Here is a 20,750-nt window from a genome sequence, read left to right on the forward strand (position 1 = left end):
TCTTAGTTGTTCCGTGTGTTGGGTGGTGCGAATAACATGCGCTTCATCGAAGAAAGGTGTGATGTCCGAGTTTGTCGCATACGTAGATAGGGCCGTCGTACACTTATTATGTTCGATGTCTGATTTATGTTCTTTTAATCTTGTGGCCAATGAACGCTTGGTGGATCCGATATACACTAAAGGTCTATCCCATCTGTTATCTTTTAATGGAATACTGTATATCCCTGGCAGCCTATTTGGGTCTGAATTGTCCTTCCCGTTCCTTAATAAACTGTAAATGGTTGGGTTTCTTTTGTATGCAATATTAATTCCTTTTATTTTTGCAATTTTTTCGTACATTGCCTTTAGATGCGGGTTATACGTTATTGGTACCCTCTGTACGCTATCTTCATTTCCATTATTTAGTACCTCTACCTTTTCTTCTGCACCATTCTGCAAATGCCGGTGCTGCTTACATAAACCTTTTATCATATTGTTGTAACCATGCTCTTTAGCTATCTTCCTAATGTAATTTAATTCTCGTTGGAGGGCTTGGGAGGTGGAAGAATGTGTATATGCTCTTTCTACTAATGCTCTAAACGCCGCTATCTTGTAAGAAAATGGGTCACAAGATTCATAAGGTATATACGTTGATATCGCTGTAGGTTTTCTGTATACATAAGTTTGTACCGCCCTTTCTTTCATATCTATGCCTATATCCAAGAAGTGTACTTTATCCTTACTATGTTGTTCCAGTTCCACTACGAGGCCATATGGGTTGTTGTTCATTGATTCCATAAATGTTTATGACGTAATGCACACAACGATTCCCCATTGGTAGAAAATTACATTTCAAATAACACGTGGATTCCTTCCGTTTTCAGAAATTTTTTCGAAAAATGGCACGTTACGTTTTTTCAAAGACATTCGAATTAAAGAATCCGGTTATAACGAAAGCTATAAAGAAGTAAGCCTGAAGAAGATCCCAGGAGGGGAATCGAAAACGTTCGCCGATTTTAAAGAATTTCGCACCGGTTAATGGTTAATTGTAGGTAGTTGTTGGTTTGGAGCATTCCTAAGTTTTGATGGACATTTTATTTCCAATAAATAATGTCTGTCACTGTCTCTGATAATGCCATCTGGAAAACAGCATAGTCATGGCATTTCTGGGCAATGCACTCTTCATTGAGCAGATATCTGTAGTTTTCTATCAGTATATTATGTTTGGATCAGCTGGAGATATGTGTTGGTTTGTTTTTGTATATCTTTTTCATGTTCCAAAAAATCTTATTAAGTCTTATTGCTTATTTGTATTTCTTTTTTAAAATTGCTGGTTTATTCCAAGCTCATGGTGAACTTGTTTTTGATTCTTTTTTTCTTCTTCACTAATAAAAAAGTAAGATGCACTGCATGCTTGCATCTAGCAAGAAGTCCTGCACTGCATGAGCAAAAGTCATTAATCATTTTCCATTAGTCATTAAGCTGAAAAAATAATATACTGCCATTAAGTTAATATGTTTATGTTGATTCTTTCATCAGTTCTCTTACATCCTATGTCGATGACTCAAATCCTGCTTGTAGTTTTTACTTTTGGAAGAAACATTAGATTTAAAATATGTTTGCATTAATATTTTTATTTTTAAAATAAAACATTAATTTTTATAAAAATGTGTCAGTACAAATACATTTTTATAAAGTTAAATTTTAATTACATTTTTAAAAGATGATTCAAAGAGATGTAATATAGATTAACTTTCCTTTGGACAATTTACTTTAATGGAATTTGTTAGCTAGATTTATATATGTGCATTTGTGGAATACATTTACCAAAAGCTGTATATTTTTGAATATTTTGAGTAACTTTATGAAAATAGCCTGTTTATTTTAATTTTTCCCGGTTTAATGGATTGTCTACAAAAAAAAATCCTCAAAAGTGAGAGGAAATAAAATTATTTCTTAAAACTATGTTAATGTTAATTGCACCTGTGTAAGTACAGTACATGTGTTTGTAACTGTTTTTCAAATTTCCACTGCAAGAGGGCATTTCACCGTATCAAATGATCTAGGCAGGAAGTATATAGGAAGAGTCTTATAATTTTATACATTTAGAAAGCTTAATTTTTGTTATTGTATGCCATACTCTATCAATCATGTGCTTAGAGAATGTAAAAACTAAAAAATATTTTATTGAACATCTTGTACCAGATTAATTAAATTGATCTGATGTGTATGGTTGGATTGTGTTTATATGCTAAACTGGCATTTGATTGTTAAGTATAAAAGATTCTGTGAATTGTTTATTGTTTTTTAGTTTTCATGTTGTCTGTGAAGAAATGGAATCAAACCACAAACTATGAGATTGGTACTAAAAACTTGTAATGTTGCCCTGCTTCTTGAAATCCAGTGTTTTAGTGGTGTCTGCTGACAAATCTTGTGATATTAGTCCAGTTTGGTTATTGGGTTTGATGATACTAAATTTGAAACTAGGTATTTAAATGAATTTTAAATGTTTTATTGTTATATTTTGAAACATCAACACACATTTCATCTAATGTGTGTTAGTGTGTTTGCTTGATGATATTATTGGGCTCCTGAAAGTTTTAATGTCAGAAGCAGAATTCATGTTGCAGCAATCAAATAATTTGTCATTATTCAGAAAAGAATCTGCCATGTGGATGCTTTCTGGTGGAAGCTCTGCACTGCTTGTTTTAAAATGAAAATATAGAAGCAGTTTTTTTGTTGGAAGAGCTTAGCTGTCAATTTTATTACTTAAATAAGCTTAATAAAATATTCAAGACTTACAAAATCATTTTTATCTCGCATAAATTAAAGTCCAAGTACTTTTGAGCTTGTTAAGCTCATCAGGGGCAATAAACAATAGCTTTTACATTATAATAATTTGAAAATAATTATACATTCTATCAATTCAAAAATTCAAATGAATTCTAGAACCTTTAATCAGACAAATTTAATATACAGTGTATCTGAAAAATATAGATAATCTATGTGTTTTTACTTTTTTTAAATATTAAGTATTTCTTAACAATGCAAATGGTTATTATTGTTTATTTATAGCATAACACAATGTTATATAATTACAGTAATACGCTACCCCGACTTACGCGAACCCGGAGTTACGCGATTTTCAAATCTCGTCGATTCGTCTTTTGTTTGAGCGCCACGCAACTCTTGATTACTCACTCTCCCCACACTATTGTTCAGCTTACATGTTCAGACGTGTTGCGTGTAATCGACACATAGCTACAATTTATTTTGTGTTATTTATTTCTGTGTTTGTTATATCTATGGAGACTCCAGAGACTCTATGTGGTGATTTCTTGTAACCGTAAACGAATCAAAAGACGAGATAAGATTAACGAGAACATTTATTAGCTTACATACATCCGACTTGGGTTTTACACACATTGAGAAAATTATACCCCGACTTACGCGAATTTGACTTACGCGGTTATTGCTCGGTCCCACCTATCACATAAGTTCAGGGTATCACTGTAATTTTTACAATATTTAACAGTTATATAAAGTGTTAAACACAAAATACTTGTTTTGTGATGTCCCAAAAATATAGATAAATTTAAACTTTGAGCAATAGTTCATAATATAAATTGATGAAAATTGTTTTAATACAAAATAGAACTGCCATTATGTTTAATGACTTCAAAAATGTGATTAGGCATTGATTTAATTAAATTGTAAGATTTCTGGATCCATTTGAAACCAGCGTTTAATGATTTTCTTGTTGAAGCTTTGAACTGTTGTAAAATGCCTATTATTAGCATAAATATTTTGAGCAAGAATGCACCCACAAGTTCTCAATCAGATTTATGTCTGGGATTCTTGCTGGCCACTTAGTTGTTGAGTGTGAACAATGAACATTAGCATTATCCTGTTGAAAAATCCAATCGGGTTCTCCAATTTTTTCTCCAATAGGTGTTAAATTATATTTTAGGATTTCTTGATAAGTTTTAGATGTCTGTCTACCAGTTAAAATCACTAAATTTGATAAACCGTTAAATCCAAAGCAGCCCCACACCATAACAGAATCATCACCCCTTTTGCCTGCTGAAAAACTGCACTCTTCTTTCTTAATTTCATGCCAATATCTATCCAAATTAAATTTCTTTTCAGTTAAGAGCCATTGGTCATTCTATATTATGTGATCTTTAGCCTACTGCATTCTTGCCAATTTGTGTTGTTTTGTTAGTGGCGGTATTTTCATCATGGCAGAAATTTTATATGCAGAATTGCTGAACTTCTTTGACGAACAGTGCTTTTTGATATTTTTAATTTACTATCAAACAAAATTTGACAAACTGATTTATCCTGTTGTGATGCAAGGTGCACAATTCGATTATCATCCCTTTGAGATGGATTTTGGGTCTTCCTGATTGATGTTTAGAAGGTATTGGTGATGATTTTCCCAAAATTTTATAAATTCCAGAGTAGATCTGTTCATTAAAACAGTAGTTTCCATGATATGACAGCCTTCTGCTTTTAATTTCCATATTATTGCAATTTCTTCCATACTAAACTCTCTTCCATGTGGCATTTTGGAAAGTTTTGATTCAATATTCAAATTATTACTTGATAACAAAGTTAGTGTTACTTGATATTATTATTTTTGTAATTTTAAGTTTCTTGTGTTTGAAATTTTACAATTATGTTATATCATCTGTACTTTTGGGATAGCAAAAAACATTTTTGTTGTTAAATTATTAATATAATGATAGTTAATTTTAAAATTATCAAAAATCAGCATAAAGTAATTTGAATATACAATTGAAATCATTCTCATTTCTCTTAAATTCCTAACAATTCTGAAAAGTAGTAAAATGTTGATTATCTATACTTTTGGGACACACTGTAAGTGCATCTTCCAAGGCTTTTTTTTTACTATTCAACAAAATATGTTTGAAAGTATATGAGCATTAATGTATGAGTGTTGGCATATTAGTTTTCTCCAATAAAGCAGTTTTGTAAGAGTTCCACCAAGTTTTATTTTATTCTGGAAAGCAAGTTTACATGCATATCTTTTGGTGAGTTTGGGATTGACTTTAATCTCTATTTTGCAACTTGATTTTAGCTGAAACAAATGAGTGACAATCTTTCATTTTAAAGTCATCCTTATCTTAATAAAAGTTATGTTACTGTTTTGAATGTAAAAGTCATGTTTCATTAAATTGTTCTTCAAACTTTTTTAATAAGCAAGGCACATTGTACTTGACAAACTAAATTGCACCATCGACTTAAAACATTGGATTATAAGGAGTTACAACAATTTTGTTTCAAAAGAATCATAGTTAACCCATGATCATAAATGCAGTTTTTATAGGTTTGCATAACTAAGGCAGTGATTTTCTGCTGATTTTTCATGTATAATTGTGCTGCATATAATTGCTGTTCCTTTAATTTGATGATTCTGAAAATTCCTGCAATGTGTCTTTTCTGCACATACAAAATTTCTACATCATAGGGTGTTTTGTTTATGAGATAATGTTTTGTTTACAGAACAGTGTCCTTGATCAAGCTCTCATAGGAAGTCCTTTACACTTTGGGCTACTGTCTCAGCTGGAAATAAATGATTGTAGTGTTTCTCAAAAGAGACCAGAAAATTATTTTTCTGTATTTTTTGAGCAGAAAATAAAGCCATGAAAATATTGTTAAAATATTGTATCATTGCCATTAAATTGCAAGGTCATAGTGACTTGCATGTACTGCATGTGTTATTATGTCATGCATAGCTGACATAATGTTTTTGTGAGTTTCAGATTGACTGTAATTTCCATTTTGCAGTTTGATTTTAGCTGAAACAAATGAGTGACATGGATGTCAAAAGGTAGTCATGAATACCTATTGTGGCAATTGTGTAAGACCTCCATGATGTCATTTTTGATGATGATGGCAATCTGGTTTCATTATAGTATGGTTCTATTTTGCTTTTTAAAGTTTTATTTTTAAAATTTTTTTAAAGTAGATTTTTATTTAAGTGTTTCATTATATAAATTTTTATCTCAAGTGTCTGTCTCAGGCATAGCCAATCAATGCAATTAATTTTAAATTATTTTTTGTTTTATAAACAGGAGATATCCATAAATTATGTAAGCAGATATTGATGGGTGTATGTGCAGATAATTCTTATGATTCCTTATAAAGGGTGGAGTGTTTACAAAAAAATTGTAATGTAGGAATAATATGCAGGATTACAACTTTTAGGAATGATTCATTTTGTTTCAAAGAGTTGCATAGTGTTTATGTTACTGTTTTGTATGTAATTAATAATGTTCAGTACTCCATGCTGTGTATTATTCCATAGTATAATTAAGGAGGTCAATTACCAATTGTTCATTTCTCCTCACTCCTGTGTTTGCAGCATTGCAGTTTTCAGATTTAAACATTATTTTTCAAGTTGAACTGAATAAAATATATATATTGTTTAGAACTTTTTGTATCATAAGTGAATATTTCCAAGTTCAATGTATATGGTGTTAAATCATAGTATGAAATAGAAAATTCTCTCTCTTTGGGCATGTAAATTGACAGTAGTGGCAACATGCATGTAATAATATAATAGTTAGAATAGGCCTGAACATTATTTTTTATATAGTCATTGATAAAATTAGTGAAGAATATTTTGAGTACTGTGTTAAACTGATACTCTCTAATGCAAGGCGAAATTCTGCCATATTTTTCTGTGTTAAACTGAAATCTTGCAATTCGAGTACCATGTAAAATCAAGTGTTGTATGTATATATATATATTATTATTATTATTGAAATTTAGTAAATGGTTTTATTACCGGAAAATTTAGTAAATGGTTTTATTACTTTAATTACCATTGACAATGACAATGTCATTGTCACTGGTAATTAAGGTAGAAGATATCCTTATTATTGAAATACTTTAATTTGTTGTTAAGGTAATTAAATTCATTGATGAATTGTTAAGTTGCATTTTAATGGGAAAAATAATTAAGTTAAATTTATTTACAGGAAGGTAAACTTCATGAAGCTCTGAGTATTCTTGGAGACCTTGAAAAATTGACACGACCAGTAAGAAAAATTTTTAAATATTTTATTTTGAAATATATTTTAATTATGTAAATATTACAAATTATTGTAATTTTTTTGAAATATTTTCATGTAAATATCAAAATTTCTGAAATACTTTTGCAGCAATTCTTACGTTAAATTTTTTTGAATGACTTATTAATAAAAGTAATGATTCGAAAGGAAGTTTCTACAAAGCATCCTCTATTACAAATAAAATAATATATTTTGCTAGTGCAACCTTTAAATGGTACATGGGATGGGATCTTTTGATTCCGCCTTCTGAATTTGTAGCACATGCCTCCATTGAAGCTAAAGTTAAAATAATATATAAAAATTAATATTTATTTTATATATTCCTTACAGGATATTTCCTCTAGGAGGAGGGGTTAATACACTTAATGACATTTACAATGAAATTATATTTTTTCCAAATTGTTTCAACAGAATCTGTGTTAGAAAACAATTCATGTATCCTGTTCCCAGTTGAAATACAAACATTGCTACAATCTTCAGTTGGTTGAAAAAGAACAAATTTTTCACAATTGTATATGTAATGATTTAAAGTAGCATTCCCCTGCATACAATAAAGACATCTATCTGAAGAATTAAAATTAACATTAAATTTTTTCCCAAGTTAAATGAAATTTATTTAAATGTATCTGGGTAGTTGTTTTCTTTACTACATAAGGCAATTGTTTATAATAGCAAAAAACCCTGACAGTTGCCAAGTATTTCTGTATACCAGGAGTGGAACTTAGCATTGGTTATCTTTTTGTTTTCCTCTCTGACAAAAAAGAATCATTGAATTTTAATATAATTGTGTTATAATAGTAATTTATAGTCTCTGGTGATGTATCATTTAAAGCTAAGGAAAAGCTGATTCAGTTTGGTAGGCCATCCCAATTGGATATCCCAATTATTTTTGGGGGATCTATTCATTGAAAGTTCTTTTAAAACAGAATTTGCCACAAACACAAGAGAGGATGAGTCTGAGACAATATTTGACAAAAATTTAAGAAGTTTACTAAAATGATAACGACGAAAGTCCAAACCTAATTCAGATTGATAGCAGTATATGTCCCAGAGTAACTGGTCTTCCTGTCCAAAAGGCATTCAGAACTACCAGACAAATACAGGGTCACAGGAAAGTGATATGATAACAACAGACTTTCTACTTCCAAAGTTTTTATTAAGTGACATATGCTTTGATAAACAATCTATAAAAGTCAATAACTGAACTACCAATACTTAAAAGAAAAGCCAATTCTGTAGGATAATTTCTTCTGATTCATCCATTGAGAAGAATAAGGTTGTGTTCAGTTAACCACTGTAAAAACAGTCTGACATTAGTGTCAACTTTAGGTTCTTTGCTCACTTTGAATCATACATATATGATGATGCTATATTCAAAAAAATGTCAAATTTGTGACCAACATGTACATTAAAATTGCCCATAATGACAATTCCATTGAACATTGGCGACCAAGTTTCCAAGATATTAGAGAATAAGTCAACATGAATGTCTTGCCATTTTTAAGAAGTTCTAGTGTAAATAGTTAGTATTAAAATGGATTGAGAAGCAAAAACATTTGAATGAGTTAGACTAACCACAAGTATATCTGGGTTAAAATCCAATAGCTCAAAATAACCTTTAGATTCATTAAAGAAGAAAAGAAATATCATCAGTTTACAGTTTCAGTTAGGCTTTCCTGGGCCCATAGATTTATCTGCCAGTATCACATGAAAATTCCAATTGGCTGGCAATAAACTTCTCAGAGGAAACAAACCAGGTCGCAACTAAACCCATACATAACAGGTCTAGGCAGTTATACATATAACTAATAATCATTGAGCTTTTAGAACTAAATCCATTGCAATTCCAGAAAGATAAGGAAGCAGATCAATAGCTTGACCCAGATCCAAGTGAATCTCGGAGAGACATTGTGTGCTTTAGAAACCTGTCAGATAGTCTGATGCATAGGAGAAGTTTAAAATAAAAAAGGAGGAGGAAGCTTAACAAACTGGAATGGCAAGATAGAAAAGATATAATGCTTATCATCTAAAAATAAAACATCATCACATAAATAGACTTTTGTCTACGTGTAGAATGATAATCTTTTAATAAGAAACCAATTTCTTATGGCATAAATGTGAATTGGCAGACAAATCCAGTGCCAAACTGAATGTAGCCCCTCTATCACTTGTCAATCATTGGAACTTCATTCTGAATTTCCAAAGTAAAGAATTTTGTGTTTCAAGATGACAATTGAATACAATAAAACTCTTGATTTTCCCCCTTTAGATATTGACTATATCTTGTTTAGATTGGTCAGCTATCTAATTCCTTGGATAGAAAATTAACATTATAATCAATAATTTCTAACTTGTGTGGAACACTTATTAAACATCAAATTATTTTTTCTCGAGACATTAATAAGTCTACTGTAGGTGAAAGTATGCAACTCACAAATATCATTAAATGAAAGTTGTTCTCATTGCTCCTGTTTATCTAATTACAATTGAATATTTGAATATTCACTGTCCAATGATTTTACCGAAGACAAAGTAGCCTGATAAGCCTGTTCCAAACCAACAAGTCTATCTTCCATAGTTATCAATTTCACCACAACTGCACTTAAGGTTGACTGCCACAAAAGAAGTTAAACTTTCTCCATCACTAAATATATTCTTGTTTTAAAATAATGTTCAAGTATTAGACATTTAGACCCAGATTACTTTTGAGAATGATGGTGTTTTACTTCTTTCCTTCCATTCTGACCTTGCAACATATCACTAGAAGTTCCTGGAAACATACTTTAGAATAATGCAGAACAAAAAGACTGCCACAAGAATATTGTATTACTTAAAATCAGTCAGCTTCACTTGACCAGTGTATCAAATGTAATAAATATAGTATATTAATAAAAAGGTAAAATCAAATAAATTCACCAACATCCAACACAATTTGACAGCACTCCCCATAATAAAAATTAATATTTTAGGTTTCAGTTACTCTGCTGCTTTTTAATTGCTGAATCATTTAACAAATTATCTTTAATTCTAGTGTATTTAGTGTTCTGAATTTATGGAAGTGGTAGTCTAATTTATACTTATTAATTTTATTTTCATATGACACTATAAGGCAGTTGTTGAAATTAAAATTCTTTCATTTTTTGAACACCAAAGGCATAAAAGTAATTCTTATCACTAATAAGTCTGTCTATTTCTACAAAAGTTAAGTGATAATGATAAACTACATTTTTTATATTGTATCAGAAAAGCTTTAGATTTATTAACAATTGTTTCATCACAGGCAGTGAGAAGTCAGCTAGAGGAACAAATTTATTAAACTGAAAATAGAACTTTTTAAAATGAAAAGTTGAACCAGATAATTTTGTACAGATAGATTAAAAATTAATCTTAATTAATTCAATTAAATAGTGAATTAAGTATGTTTGAGTATTTTGACTTATTAATGTAATTACCAGATGGTGCAGTTGGTTGAATGCTAGCATAATATGAAACACTGGGTTTACACTATACATAAATTTATTTTCCCAAATTTTCCAAATATAAATCTTTAGGGCAATGAACGAATAAAGTTATGCATGTGATATGTGATACTTTAATCTTATTTTAATTTGTTGGTAAATATTTAATTAGCAAAGGACACCTATTTATTCAGATTTTTAACTATTGACAAGCTGGAAATGGTTCTTGATTTAAATATTCATTGTTGATGATTATACTTTTATGTATTTAGTGATTTATGTATTAAGAATGACCATATTTGATATGTTTATGGCATTCTTATTACTTATAAATGTGATCATCTGAATTATTAAATAATAAAGTTAATCAATAATAACTTTTAATTATAAATTTTCAGGGAGCTGATACTCATTCAACGAGTCGAGTATTGGTGGCTATAGTTCAGTTGTGTTACAAAGCAAAAAATTGGAAAACTCTGAATGAATATATTGTCATAATGACTAAGCGTCGAAGCCAAATTAAACAAGCTATTACTAAAATGATTCAAGAATGTTGCAAATATGTGGACGATATGCCTGATAGAGAAACCCAATTGGAATACATTGATACTTTAAGAACAGTTACAGCAGGAAAAGTTTGTAATTTTATATAAATTATATGATCATAATATAATTAAGATAAATGATACTTAAATTTTTTATATGTTTACAAAATATACTTAGATATATGTTGAAGTAGAAAGAGCACGTTTAACACACAAATTAGCAAAAATAAAGGAAGATGAAAATAAAACTGAAGAAGCTGCTGCTATTTTACAAGAATTACAAGTAGGTTATATGAAAAGAAATTTTTAAAGAGTATTTGAAAATATTTTTATTACTTTATAAATTGGAATGTGCTTTAATGATTTTTATAATAAAAGCATAAGAATGAAATTGATATTCAAATATTAGGTTGAAACTTTTGGATCAATGGAACGCAAGGAAAAAGTAGAACTTATTTTAGAACAAATGCGTCTGTGTTTGGCAAAGAAAGATTACATACGCACTCAAATAATAAGTAAGAAAATCAGCACTAAATTCTTTGATGATCCTTCTACTCAGGTAGATATTTTTGATGTTTTAAATTCAAAGTTTTAAATTTTAGTTTTGTTTAAATAAATGCAATAAATCGAAATTAGTTTACTTTAGTTTAAGATTTTATCATCTTACTTGGTGTCTCAGAATTCTATAACTAAAATATAAAGGTAGCAATAATATAATGTAATAATAAGAAAATAAATCTTAATTTATGTTTGTATATTTTAATACAGTCAAACATTGGGTTTCAAACACCTCATTTTTTGAACAGTTCAGTTTACAAACAAAATTTTGAACTCATTTTTGCCCAGGTTGTCAAATGAGCCACTTGGCAGAGCCAGCCACAGATGGTCAACTTCCTATACTTTCTATGTTAAAGAAAGTCAATGGATTGACCAATCAGTGACAGGACTACTTATTCAGGAGTTAGTGGTGTTGAGATTGCCTTGCGTCAAAATATAAATCATTGATGACGTTGCTATTTAAATTACACTTCAATGTGCTTGTGGATAAAGTATTTGTTGTCTGTCTTGATTAATTTCATTAAACTGTATTTCATCCAGGTAGCTTTGAGTCTCTGTTTATAGCACTTTGTAAAGTGTTAGTTTAAGTTTTGGTTGGCAGTGATGGACCATTTTGTTTTTAACATATGTGTAGAATAGATATAGATAATATAATATGTTATATTGCTTTTTTGTACCTTTTTTGGCTGTGTTTCATGCATTTTTATGCATGAAATACAGCTAAAAAGGTAAAATAAAAAGGTTTTGTTTTGAGGAATCAAAAAACGGATTAGTCCATTTTATATTATTTCTTATAGGAAAATTTGTTTTGATTTTAGAACAAATCAGTTTTAGGAACTTTTAGAAACTAATTAAGTTAGAAACCTGAGGTTTGGCTGTATATGATAAGTATATTTGGTAAAAGTTCTAATAGAGATCAATATTATTTTATCTAATTATGATAATATTGAATAACAATTTGTTTGAACATGTATGAGAATAACAACAACTCAAAGCCCAAATAGTATATAATAAATTACCAAACGATCGCCTAAATATTGGGCTATAATTAAATGATTAGAATAAAGTAATTTGACATTTCAAGCCCTGTCCCGGGCCAGTTCTTTTATTCCAGAAGGTTCTAAAATTTGTCTAATAATTTATTTATTTAATTTTAATTATTAATTTACTTAAGAGATGGCGCCTAACGCCTACCTCTAATGTCAAATTACTTTATTCTAATCATTTAATTATAGCCCAATATTTAGGCGATCGTTTGGTAATTTATTATATACTATTTGGGCTTTGAGTTGTTGTTATTCTCATACATGTTCAAACAAATTGTTATTCAATATTATCATAATTAGATAAAATAATATTGATCTCTATTAGAACTTTTACCAAATATACTTATCATATACAGCCAAACCTCAGGTTTCTAACTTAATTAGTTTCTAAAAGTTCCTAAAACTGATTTGTTCTAAAATCAAAACAAATTTTCCTATAAGAAATAATATAAAATGGACTAATCCGTTTTTTGATTCCTCAAAACAAAACCTTTTTATTTTACCTTTTTAGCTGTATTTCATGCATAAAAATGCATGAAACACAGCCAAAAAAGGTACAAAAAAGCAATATAACATATTATATTATCTATATCTATTCTACACATATGTTAAAAACAAAATGGTCCATCACTGCCAACCAAAACTTAAACTAACACTTTACAAAGTGCTATAAACAGAGACTCAAAGCTACCTGGATGAAATACAGTTTAATGAAATTAATCAAGACAGACAACAAATACTTTATCCACAAGCACATTGAAGTGTAATTTAAATAGCAACGTCATCAATGATTTATATTTTGACGCAAGGCAATCTCAACACCACTAACTCCTGAATAAGTAGTCCTGTCACTGATTGGTCAATCCATTGACTTTCTTTAACATAGAAAGTATAGGAAGTTGACCATCTGTGGCTGGCTCTGCCAAGTGGCTCATTTGACAACCTGGGCAAAAATGAGTTCAAAATTTTGTTTGTAAACTGAACTGTTCAAAAAATNAGTAATCTAAAAAGTTCTTTTATATATATCATTTGAATATATTATTTTATAAATACCATAACAAATATGTTTTGAGCCTATAATTTAATAAGCTGAAACAATATATTATAATCACTTGAATAAATAATAATTACAAAATTTTGTTTAATAATTACAAAATTTTAATTATTCTCACCAATGTAAATAAATGTAATAAAATGCAAAAATATAGAATATACAGAATGTCTTTGGATATCTGTCTTGACTGTCACTACCCACAATGTACATTTGTTTTTTCACATGTGCATGTCACTAATAGTTGAGCATTGCCAAAAATACCATAGTCTTACAAATAGCTATTGCCTCAGTTAAGATGTGGATGCCATAATGGAAGTGAACAAAATGATTGATTCACCATCATTGTTGGGTGTGTATAAATGTTTTTTTACTTTCTTCTAACAGGGATAACTTACAATGTGAGAATTATTTTCATTTGAATTTAAATTGTGAGAGACATCCTGAAACATAACCTTGCATAAATTAAGATGTTAGTTATTTTCATTATGTACTCATTAACAATATCAAGCCAAAATTATAAAAAATGGAGCATTCATATTCATAAATGCCTTAATTTTAAAGATGCAGATGTACTTCCTAACAAATAGCAAATCATTATTGATCTTTGTATGATTTTAATTGTATTTTATATTTTATGTTAATATAGTAATCATTTAATATATATTATACAACTATTATATATTTAAATTATACATTAGTTTTTATTATTATTGGAATAAGATTCTAGAGTAAAAATATATAACGTTGATAAATATTTATTTTAACAGAATATAAGAATTATGGCTAAATATTACACTCGCACTACTCTGAAAAGAATGTCTCAATTATTGGATCTGAACGAAAAGGTAATATTAATTAAATAAATCTGAATAAGGTAATTTAAAAGATATTACATATTTGAATTATATCAGCAGATTTGAAAAGTAATGGTTATTAATTAAATAGAAATAAGGTTTGTTGACATTAAATTGTCTGCTATCAGATTTGTCATATCCTAAACTACATTTCTACATTGTTTCCACCATTATTGAGGTATTTGTCATAATTGGATATCAGCTTCTGAATACCCTTCTCATAGAACAAGGAAGCCTATGAAGATAGCCATTCCTGTACTGCTTTTTTGATGATGTCATCATTGAGGAAAGACCATCTAGCAAGGAACTTCTTCAAATGCAAGAATAGACAAATTTCTTGGTGTAAGTCTGGGCTATAGGAATGTGTTCCATTTGTTTCCAGTCAAATGATATAATGAGGGATGGGGGCTTAGTTTGAGTAGAAATATGTGGCCAAGAATTGTCTGACTCCATTCTTATTACAAATATCCATCATTTATTGTATTTTGACTATTAAGCTCATAAATTTGATGGTCTGCAGGTTTTACATTTCTTGCATTTGAAAAATGGATTACATTATATTTCAAAGTTGCAGGTCTGCTTGATTGTTTTGTCTGTTAGACGTACAGAAAAATACATAAACACTAATGTTTTTGTAATTGCATCTGTGACTTGCCAATAAGTGAGAGAACTTGGCATGCATTTCACTATACCACTGCTGTAGTGGAAGTATTTGCAGATGATACTTACTTTCTAAATTCACTGATAATTACATTTAAAATCTGTCTGATACATAGCAGTAATCAAGCAATATCAATGTATTTTAATCAGCATTATAATTAGGCTATAATATAGCTAATTGAAATCTAGTGGGAATGCTTGATTATTTGAATTTCATGTTTTAATACATGAATCAGGTTTTTTTAGAAGGACATGTATCATGTGGAATAAATTTTCAAGAAAATACAAAAACAAACTGTTTAAAACCCAAAGTATTTAAATAAATTTGTTTTGTTCTCATTGGTTATCTATAAATTTATATATCAAAAAAATTTCTAAGTTGAGATGCAAGTGTAAATTTTTTATTGAATTATAAAGTTATGATTTACATCAGGTGTGTCAAACTCATTTAAACAATGGGCTGTTAATGCAACTGGTAAGATTCACGTGGACCACATCACATTTACAAATTTTCTTAAAATTATAATTTGGAGTGAGAATGCAGGAATATAGATAGGACAATTAAAACACATTATGTAGTTCAATGAGTTCAACTCAACAATATATAATTGTTATAGTATTGCTTTTATTTAAACATTTATTTTATTTAATGTGCATATTTATAAAACTAAAATTAATTGCTTTCACTGGAAACTTGCCAGCACTATCTTCCTCCTCCTAGTTTTCCAATATCTGGATTCAAAGACTGAGAACAATTTTCATTATGGCAGATAAATGCTTATCTGTTAAATTTGATCTGTAAGCTTTTTATTTAATTTAAGAGCATAGTGGCCATGGGCCACAAAAAATCACATCGAGGACTGCATTCAGCCCACAGGCTGCCAGTTTGACACCCCTGATTTACATCATTTAAAAAAATTTGATTCATAAAAAATTTAAAGAAGTATGTCAAACAATTAAAAATCAATTAAAACAATAAAATCTCTATATTTAAATTTGAATAATTATTACATAGATGTTCATATTTGTTATATTATGAAATTTATTTTTAAGTACACCAAAAACAAACTTTTTCAAAACTAAATGAAAGAAGTTATTACTGGTATTTCAAAAAGTTTGGTTCTGTTATCTTTGAAATTATGTTATTATAACATACAAAACTTGCTGTATATGTTGCATTACTGTATTTTTACAATAATTAGATAATTAAAGCAGAAAAATTTGAACAATAAATTTCATATAATTTATTTATTTATGTACTGTACAGTTAGGCTATTCTTTGCACAGATAAAGTTGTTATTGTGATATTGGACAATTGATCTTTTTCTTAAATTCAGATTGTAGAATGAAAAAACGTAGAAAAAAGGCAATCATCAAATGAGGAATTTAAATTTTTAAGAACTTTTTCAATATCTGCTTGTTGAATTATTGCATTTAAGGTACATTCCTGTCCAAAAAATAAGCATAAATGTCCAGTCTGTAGATAGAACGGAAAGAATAAACAATGAAAATATAGGTAAATATTTTCAAGCAATAAAAATACTCAGGATGTATTTAATGTTTTATTAAAAAGCACAAGTTAATGCAAAATATTTAGGCTTCATAAACACAGCAGTAGCATGGTACTGTTTCTGTTACAGTTTAACAATTGAGGTCTGTTTTTACTGTTTTATTTTACAATACTGAGAGTGATAATACAACGAAGATGCTATGTAGATGATTTTATGAAAGAAAGAATTATTGGAAGACAAGAAGTGGATCAGTGTAAACAGATGTGTCAAATACTCTGAATGTGTTGTAGAGCTAATGATAACTAGGCTTTTGCCAGATTTCAAAAAACAGATGATGTTGGATGTCAACTAGAAACTGATGTCCAATAGTTACCCCCTCACAACACGATCATTATTTCATGGTTACAGGTTGTTTTAACAGAAGAATATCTGGTAGGCAGCTCTCTGTAGAGTTCAGCAGAGTGCTACCTGCTGAACATTCTTACTGGTAGTTAGAATTTTATGACAGTGTCTTCAGAAAGCTTCAAGTGGCTAGCCTGTTTTTTTGCCAGACACCCAGTACATTGCATTCCATTTATCCCTGTGCACTGAAGAACCTGTTGTAGATGGTGTCAAGAACATCAGCATTGAACTTTGAATAAATGGGGCAATGATCTGTTCACTGATAAGTCCAGATACAGTCTATCGAATGATTCTTATTGGATTAAAATCTGGAGAAAACAGAAAATACAATATAGTCTCCTAAACATTGTGGAAAAAACCAGTTTGCAAGGGTGGTATCGTGATCTGGTGTATCATTCTTATTGGCTACATTGAGCTCCACATATTTAAGAAGATAGAGATGAGGCTTTTTTGAGGTGCTGTTGATGCCAGTTTCATTTTCATGGATGATAACAACTGTGCACTGTGCATTCAATGATTTTTCGGAAAGTGAAGATATTTGTTCCATGATCTGGACCTAAACCCAATAGAAAACATGTAACGGAATACAAGTTTCATCTCCACCCTCTACCAAGGCTGATGAGATGCAACTCTAGCAGCTTCAAGAATGAATGTAATGTTTATCATTTCTGTCCAGAGTAATCACCAAGCATGAACAATTCCTATTATAGCTTGTATATGCATGAAGGAGGCAATCTCATGCTATATTAAATTAATAATTTTCTGCGTAATAAGATTTACACCAATATTTAATACTTTTTGTTGTTTTTGGTTTAACATATACAGTGGTGCCTCGTATAACGTACGCCTCGAATAACGGACGCTGCGAATAACGGACTTTCTGTTTGACCGTTACGTGACTCGAGCAACGGACTTGCTGCGAACAACGGACTTTCCATTCGGCAGTTACGTGAGACGAACAATGGACTTTTTTCGAACAAGTGCGAATGATGTTTCCACTCTTTTGCCGTTGCCAATGACAATCTGCTATTTTTAGGATATATTAGTATTATTAGAATGTATTATTAGTATATCTGAAGTAGAAATGTAATGTAATATATGTTGATGATTTAAATAAACATTAAATGTAATGTAATATATGTTGACGATTCAAATAAACGAAATGTAATTGTGTAGATGCAGAGGTGGCCGGACGAAAAGAGGTTGTAAAAAACAAATGGAGTGAGAGTAGCTCGTACAAGTGTTTAGTGATCTTAATTAATAAAGAATTATTCGTATCATATAATCTGGCAAGTTAAGTCATTTATAATGCATCATGGCTTCTAAAAAACAGAAAGGTGATTTCAATTGAAACAAAGCAAGAAATCATCAGGAGTGAAAGTTGACAAAAACTTTCTTGTCGAATGGGGAGAGGTTCAGGAGTTTACCAACACTCATTATCCAAACAGAGCTGAGGCCAACAGGATCAATGATCTCTACGATGACACCTTTGTCCGTCATTTCCAACAGATGTTAAAGAAGAAAGAGAAACAGACCACCTTGGTCATGTTTTTCAAGAAGCCAGCGGGCAAAAAACAAAGGATGGAACAAGAGAAGTTGACCCTGCAAGTTCCGGTAGCCACTCCTGAATCTGACTCCGATTAAAAAACAATAAAAAAGACCCGCTGCAATGTGTAAAAAGTCTGTATCTGTATGAATGTGTAAAGAAAGTGTTCTTCCACCTCCTCCTCACAACATCTGACTACCCGGCATAATTGGTGTCTGCTCCATTTTCATTTTTTATGGTACAGTACGGTTATTTTATGCTGCGGATCGAATTATATGTTTTAACATGTATTTCTATGGGAAAATGCGTTTCGTATAATGGACGTTTCACTTAACGGACGTGCACCTGGAACAGATTAAATACGTTGTACGAGGCACCACTGTATTAAATTTTTGTATTCTTTATTCAACGAAACAATTGAAAAGTAATGCCTTACTTGTATGTCAAGTTTCAAACTCTTCTGAGATTTAGGCCAAATTGATGGTTATGCTTGTTTTTTTGGATCTGAAGGTGGTATGTGTATTTTTTTAAAATACAATTTCTGAGATACAGGCCAGTTTTAGGAAATTTTATACGACAAAAATATCCTAAAATTGGCATTCACATCTGTTATATCAATTGATAACCCGATCAACAGTTATATAAACATTATAAATTTGTAGTAACAACATTGAAAGCCTTAAAGTTCGTATTCATTTTTTCTCAGAAATGTCTGATAGTGATATTAATTTATAAGCTTTATGCACAATATAAGCTTGAATATTTTAAATTAATTATCAAATTAATTCAAAATATTGATTACTAATGAGTGTTATTCTTAAAAATGATATATAACTTAATTTGTTTTTTAACAATTACAACTGTTACTGTGATATTAATAACAAAACATCTTTAATTTTCAAGAATTAAAAATTTATTTAATTACATTTTACATTATGTTAGCTGTTGTAACTTATTTTAACAAATTTGTGATTATTATTTGTTGTAGAAAAATGATAGTGGATGAGTTATTATTATTATTTTAGATTTAGTAAGAAATGATTTCATTGAATAGCATAATTTCTCTAATTTCTCTGAAATTTTTTAAAATTTAAATGCATAACAGATACATCTTAAACTTTATAATTAAGAAATATGTAAGAGTTTCTCAATATGTATCTGAAATCAAATAAAAATTATAAAATGGAATAATAGTTTATTATTTTAATTTTTAGGACACAGAAGAAGTTTTGTCTAATCTGGTAGTCAATAAAACCGTGTGGGCCAAAGTAGATCGTTTGGCAGGAATTATCTGCTTCTCTCAGCAGAAGGATCCAAATGAAGTTTTGAATGATTGGTTCCATAACATCAATACGCTGATGCAATTAGTTAGTAAAACTACACACTTGATTAACAAAGAAGAAATGATACATAGACATTTACATCCAGAAACTTAATTATACTGCAAATTTTCGTATTTTTATGAAAATTAACATGTAAATATTGCTTAAATATTTCATTGACATTTGAACTATATAATTAATATTAAACATTATTGTTTTATTCCAAGTGTTGTAATTTCCTTTTGTCTAGTTTAATTTACAAATTAAATTTGCATTATATATAACACCAAAATTAACTGGCTGGAATATATATTATATCTATAGCAGTGGTTCTTAACCATTTTAGTGGTCAGCACCCACTTGAATCTGAAAATAAGCTCTTGCACCCCTTAAAAAATGTGTGTATATTTTTTATTTAAGAAAAAACATTTATTGCATAAACAAATGCCGTGTTTGTTTACAATATATATTACTATATAACATAAAAAGCAATATTTAAATTTTAATGGCTAGGTTGTTGTTTGTTCATAATAATTCTATTAAAATGAGGCTCTTTTTTGAAAGAGCCACACGTAAGTCATCAGATGCATTTAAGCGATTTCTGGCTTTTGTTTTGATGTGCAAAAGTGCTGTATTCAAGGTATGCGAACAGGTCTCAACTAGTTTCTGTACTGCACTTAACAATGTGACTACATTAACTGCATGTACTGAC

General features: G+C 29.7%; 2 protein-coding genes across 2 annotated transcripts in view; both read left to right on the forward strand.

Moving 5' to 3' along the window:
- Nucleotides 1–11,695, forward strand: part of LOC111628992 (26S proteasome non-ATPase regulatory subunit 12-like) — a 15,266-nt gene extending 3,571 nt beyond the window's left edge. Inside the window, exons 3-6 of the mRNA XM_023372853.1 lie at nucleotides 6,990–7,049; nucleotides 10,939–11,175; nucleotides 11,264–11,368; nucleotides 11,495–11,695. Of these exons, the coding sequence (XP_023228621.1) occupies nucleotides 6,990–7,049; nucleotides 10,939–11,175; nucleotides 11,264–11,368; nucleotides 11,495–11,680 (588 nt within the window). The 3' untranslated portion in view covers nucleotides 11,681–11,695. The remainder of the gene's footprint in view (nucleotides 1–6,989; nucleotides 7,050–10,938; nucleotides 11,176–11,263; nucleotides 11,369–11,494) is intronic.
- A 2,763-nt stretch (nucleotides 11,696–14,458) lies between these two features.
- On the forward strand, nucleotides 14,459–20,283 carry LOC111628993 (26S proteasome non-ATPase regulatory subunit 12-like). Its single transcript, XM_023372854.1, has 2 exons — nucleotides 14,459–14,588; nucleotides 19,931–20,283. The coding sequence occupies exons 1-2, from the start codon at nucleotides 14,523–14,525 to the stop codon at nucleotides 20,150–20,152; spliced, it is 288 nt and encodes a 95-aa protein (XP_023228622.1). The 5' UTR covers nucleotides 14,459–14,522; the 3' UTR covers nucleotides 20,153–20,283.
- Nucleotides 20,284–20,750: the final 467 nt, after the last annotated feature.

Source organism: Centruroides sculpturatus, unplaced genomic scaffold (assembly GCF_000671375.1).
Source record: "Centruroides sculpturatus isolate CEXI.00-Female unplaced genomic scaffold, Cexi_2.0 scaffold246, whole genome shotgun sequence".
NCBI classification, from domain to species: Eukaryota; Metazoa; Arthropoda; class Arachnida; order Scorpiones; family Buthidae; genus Centruroides; species Centruroides sculpturatus.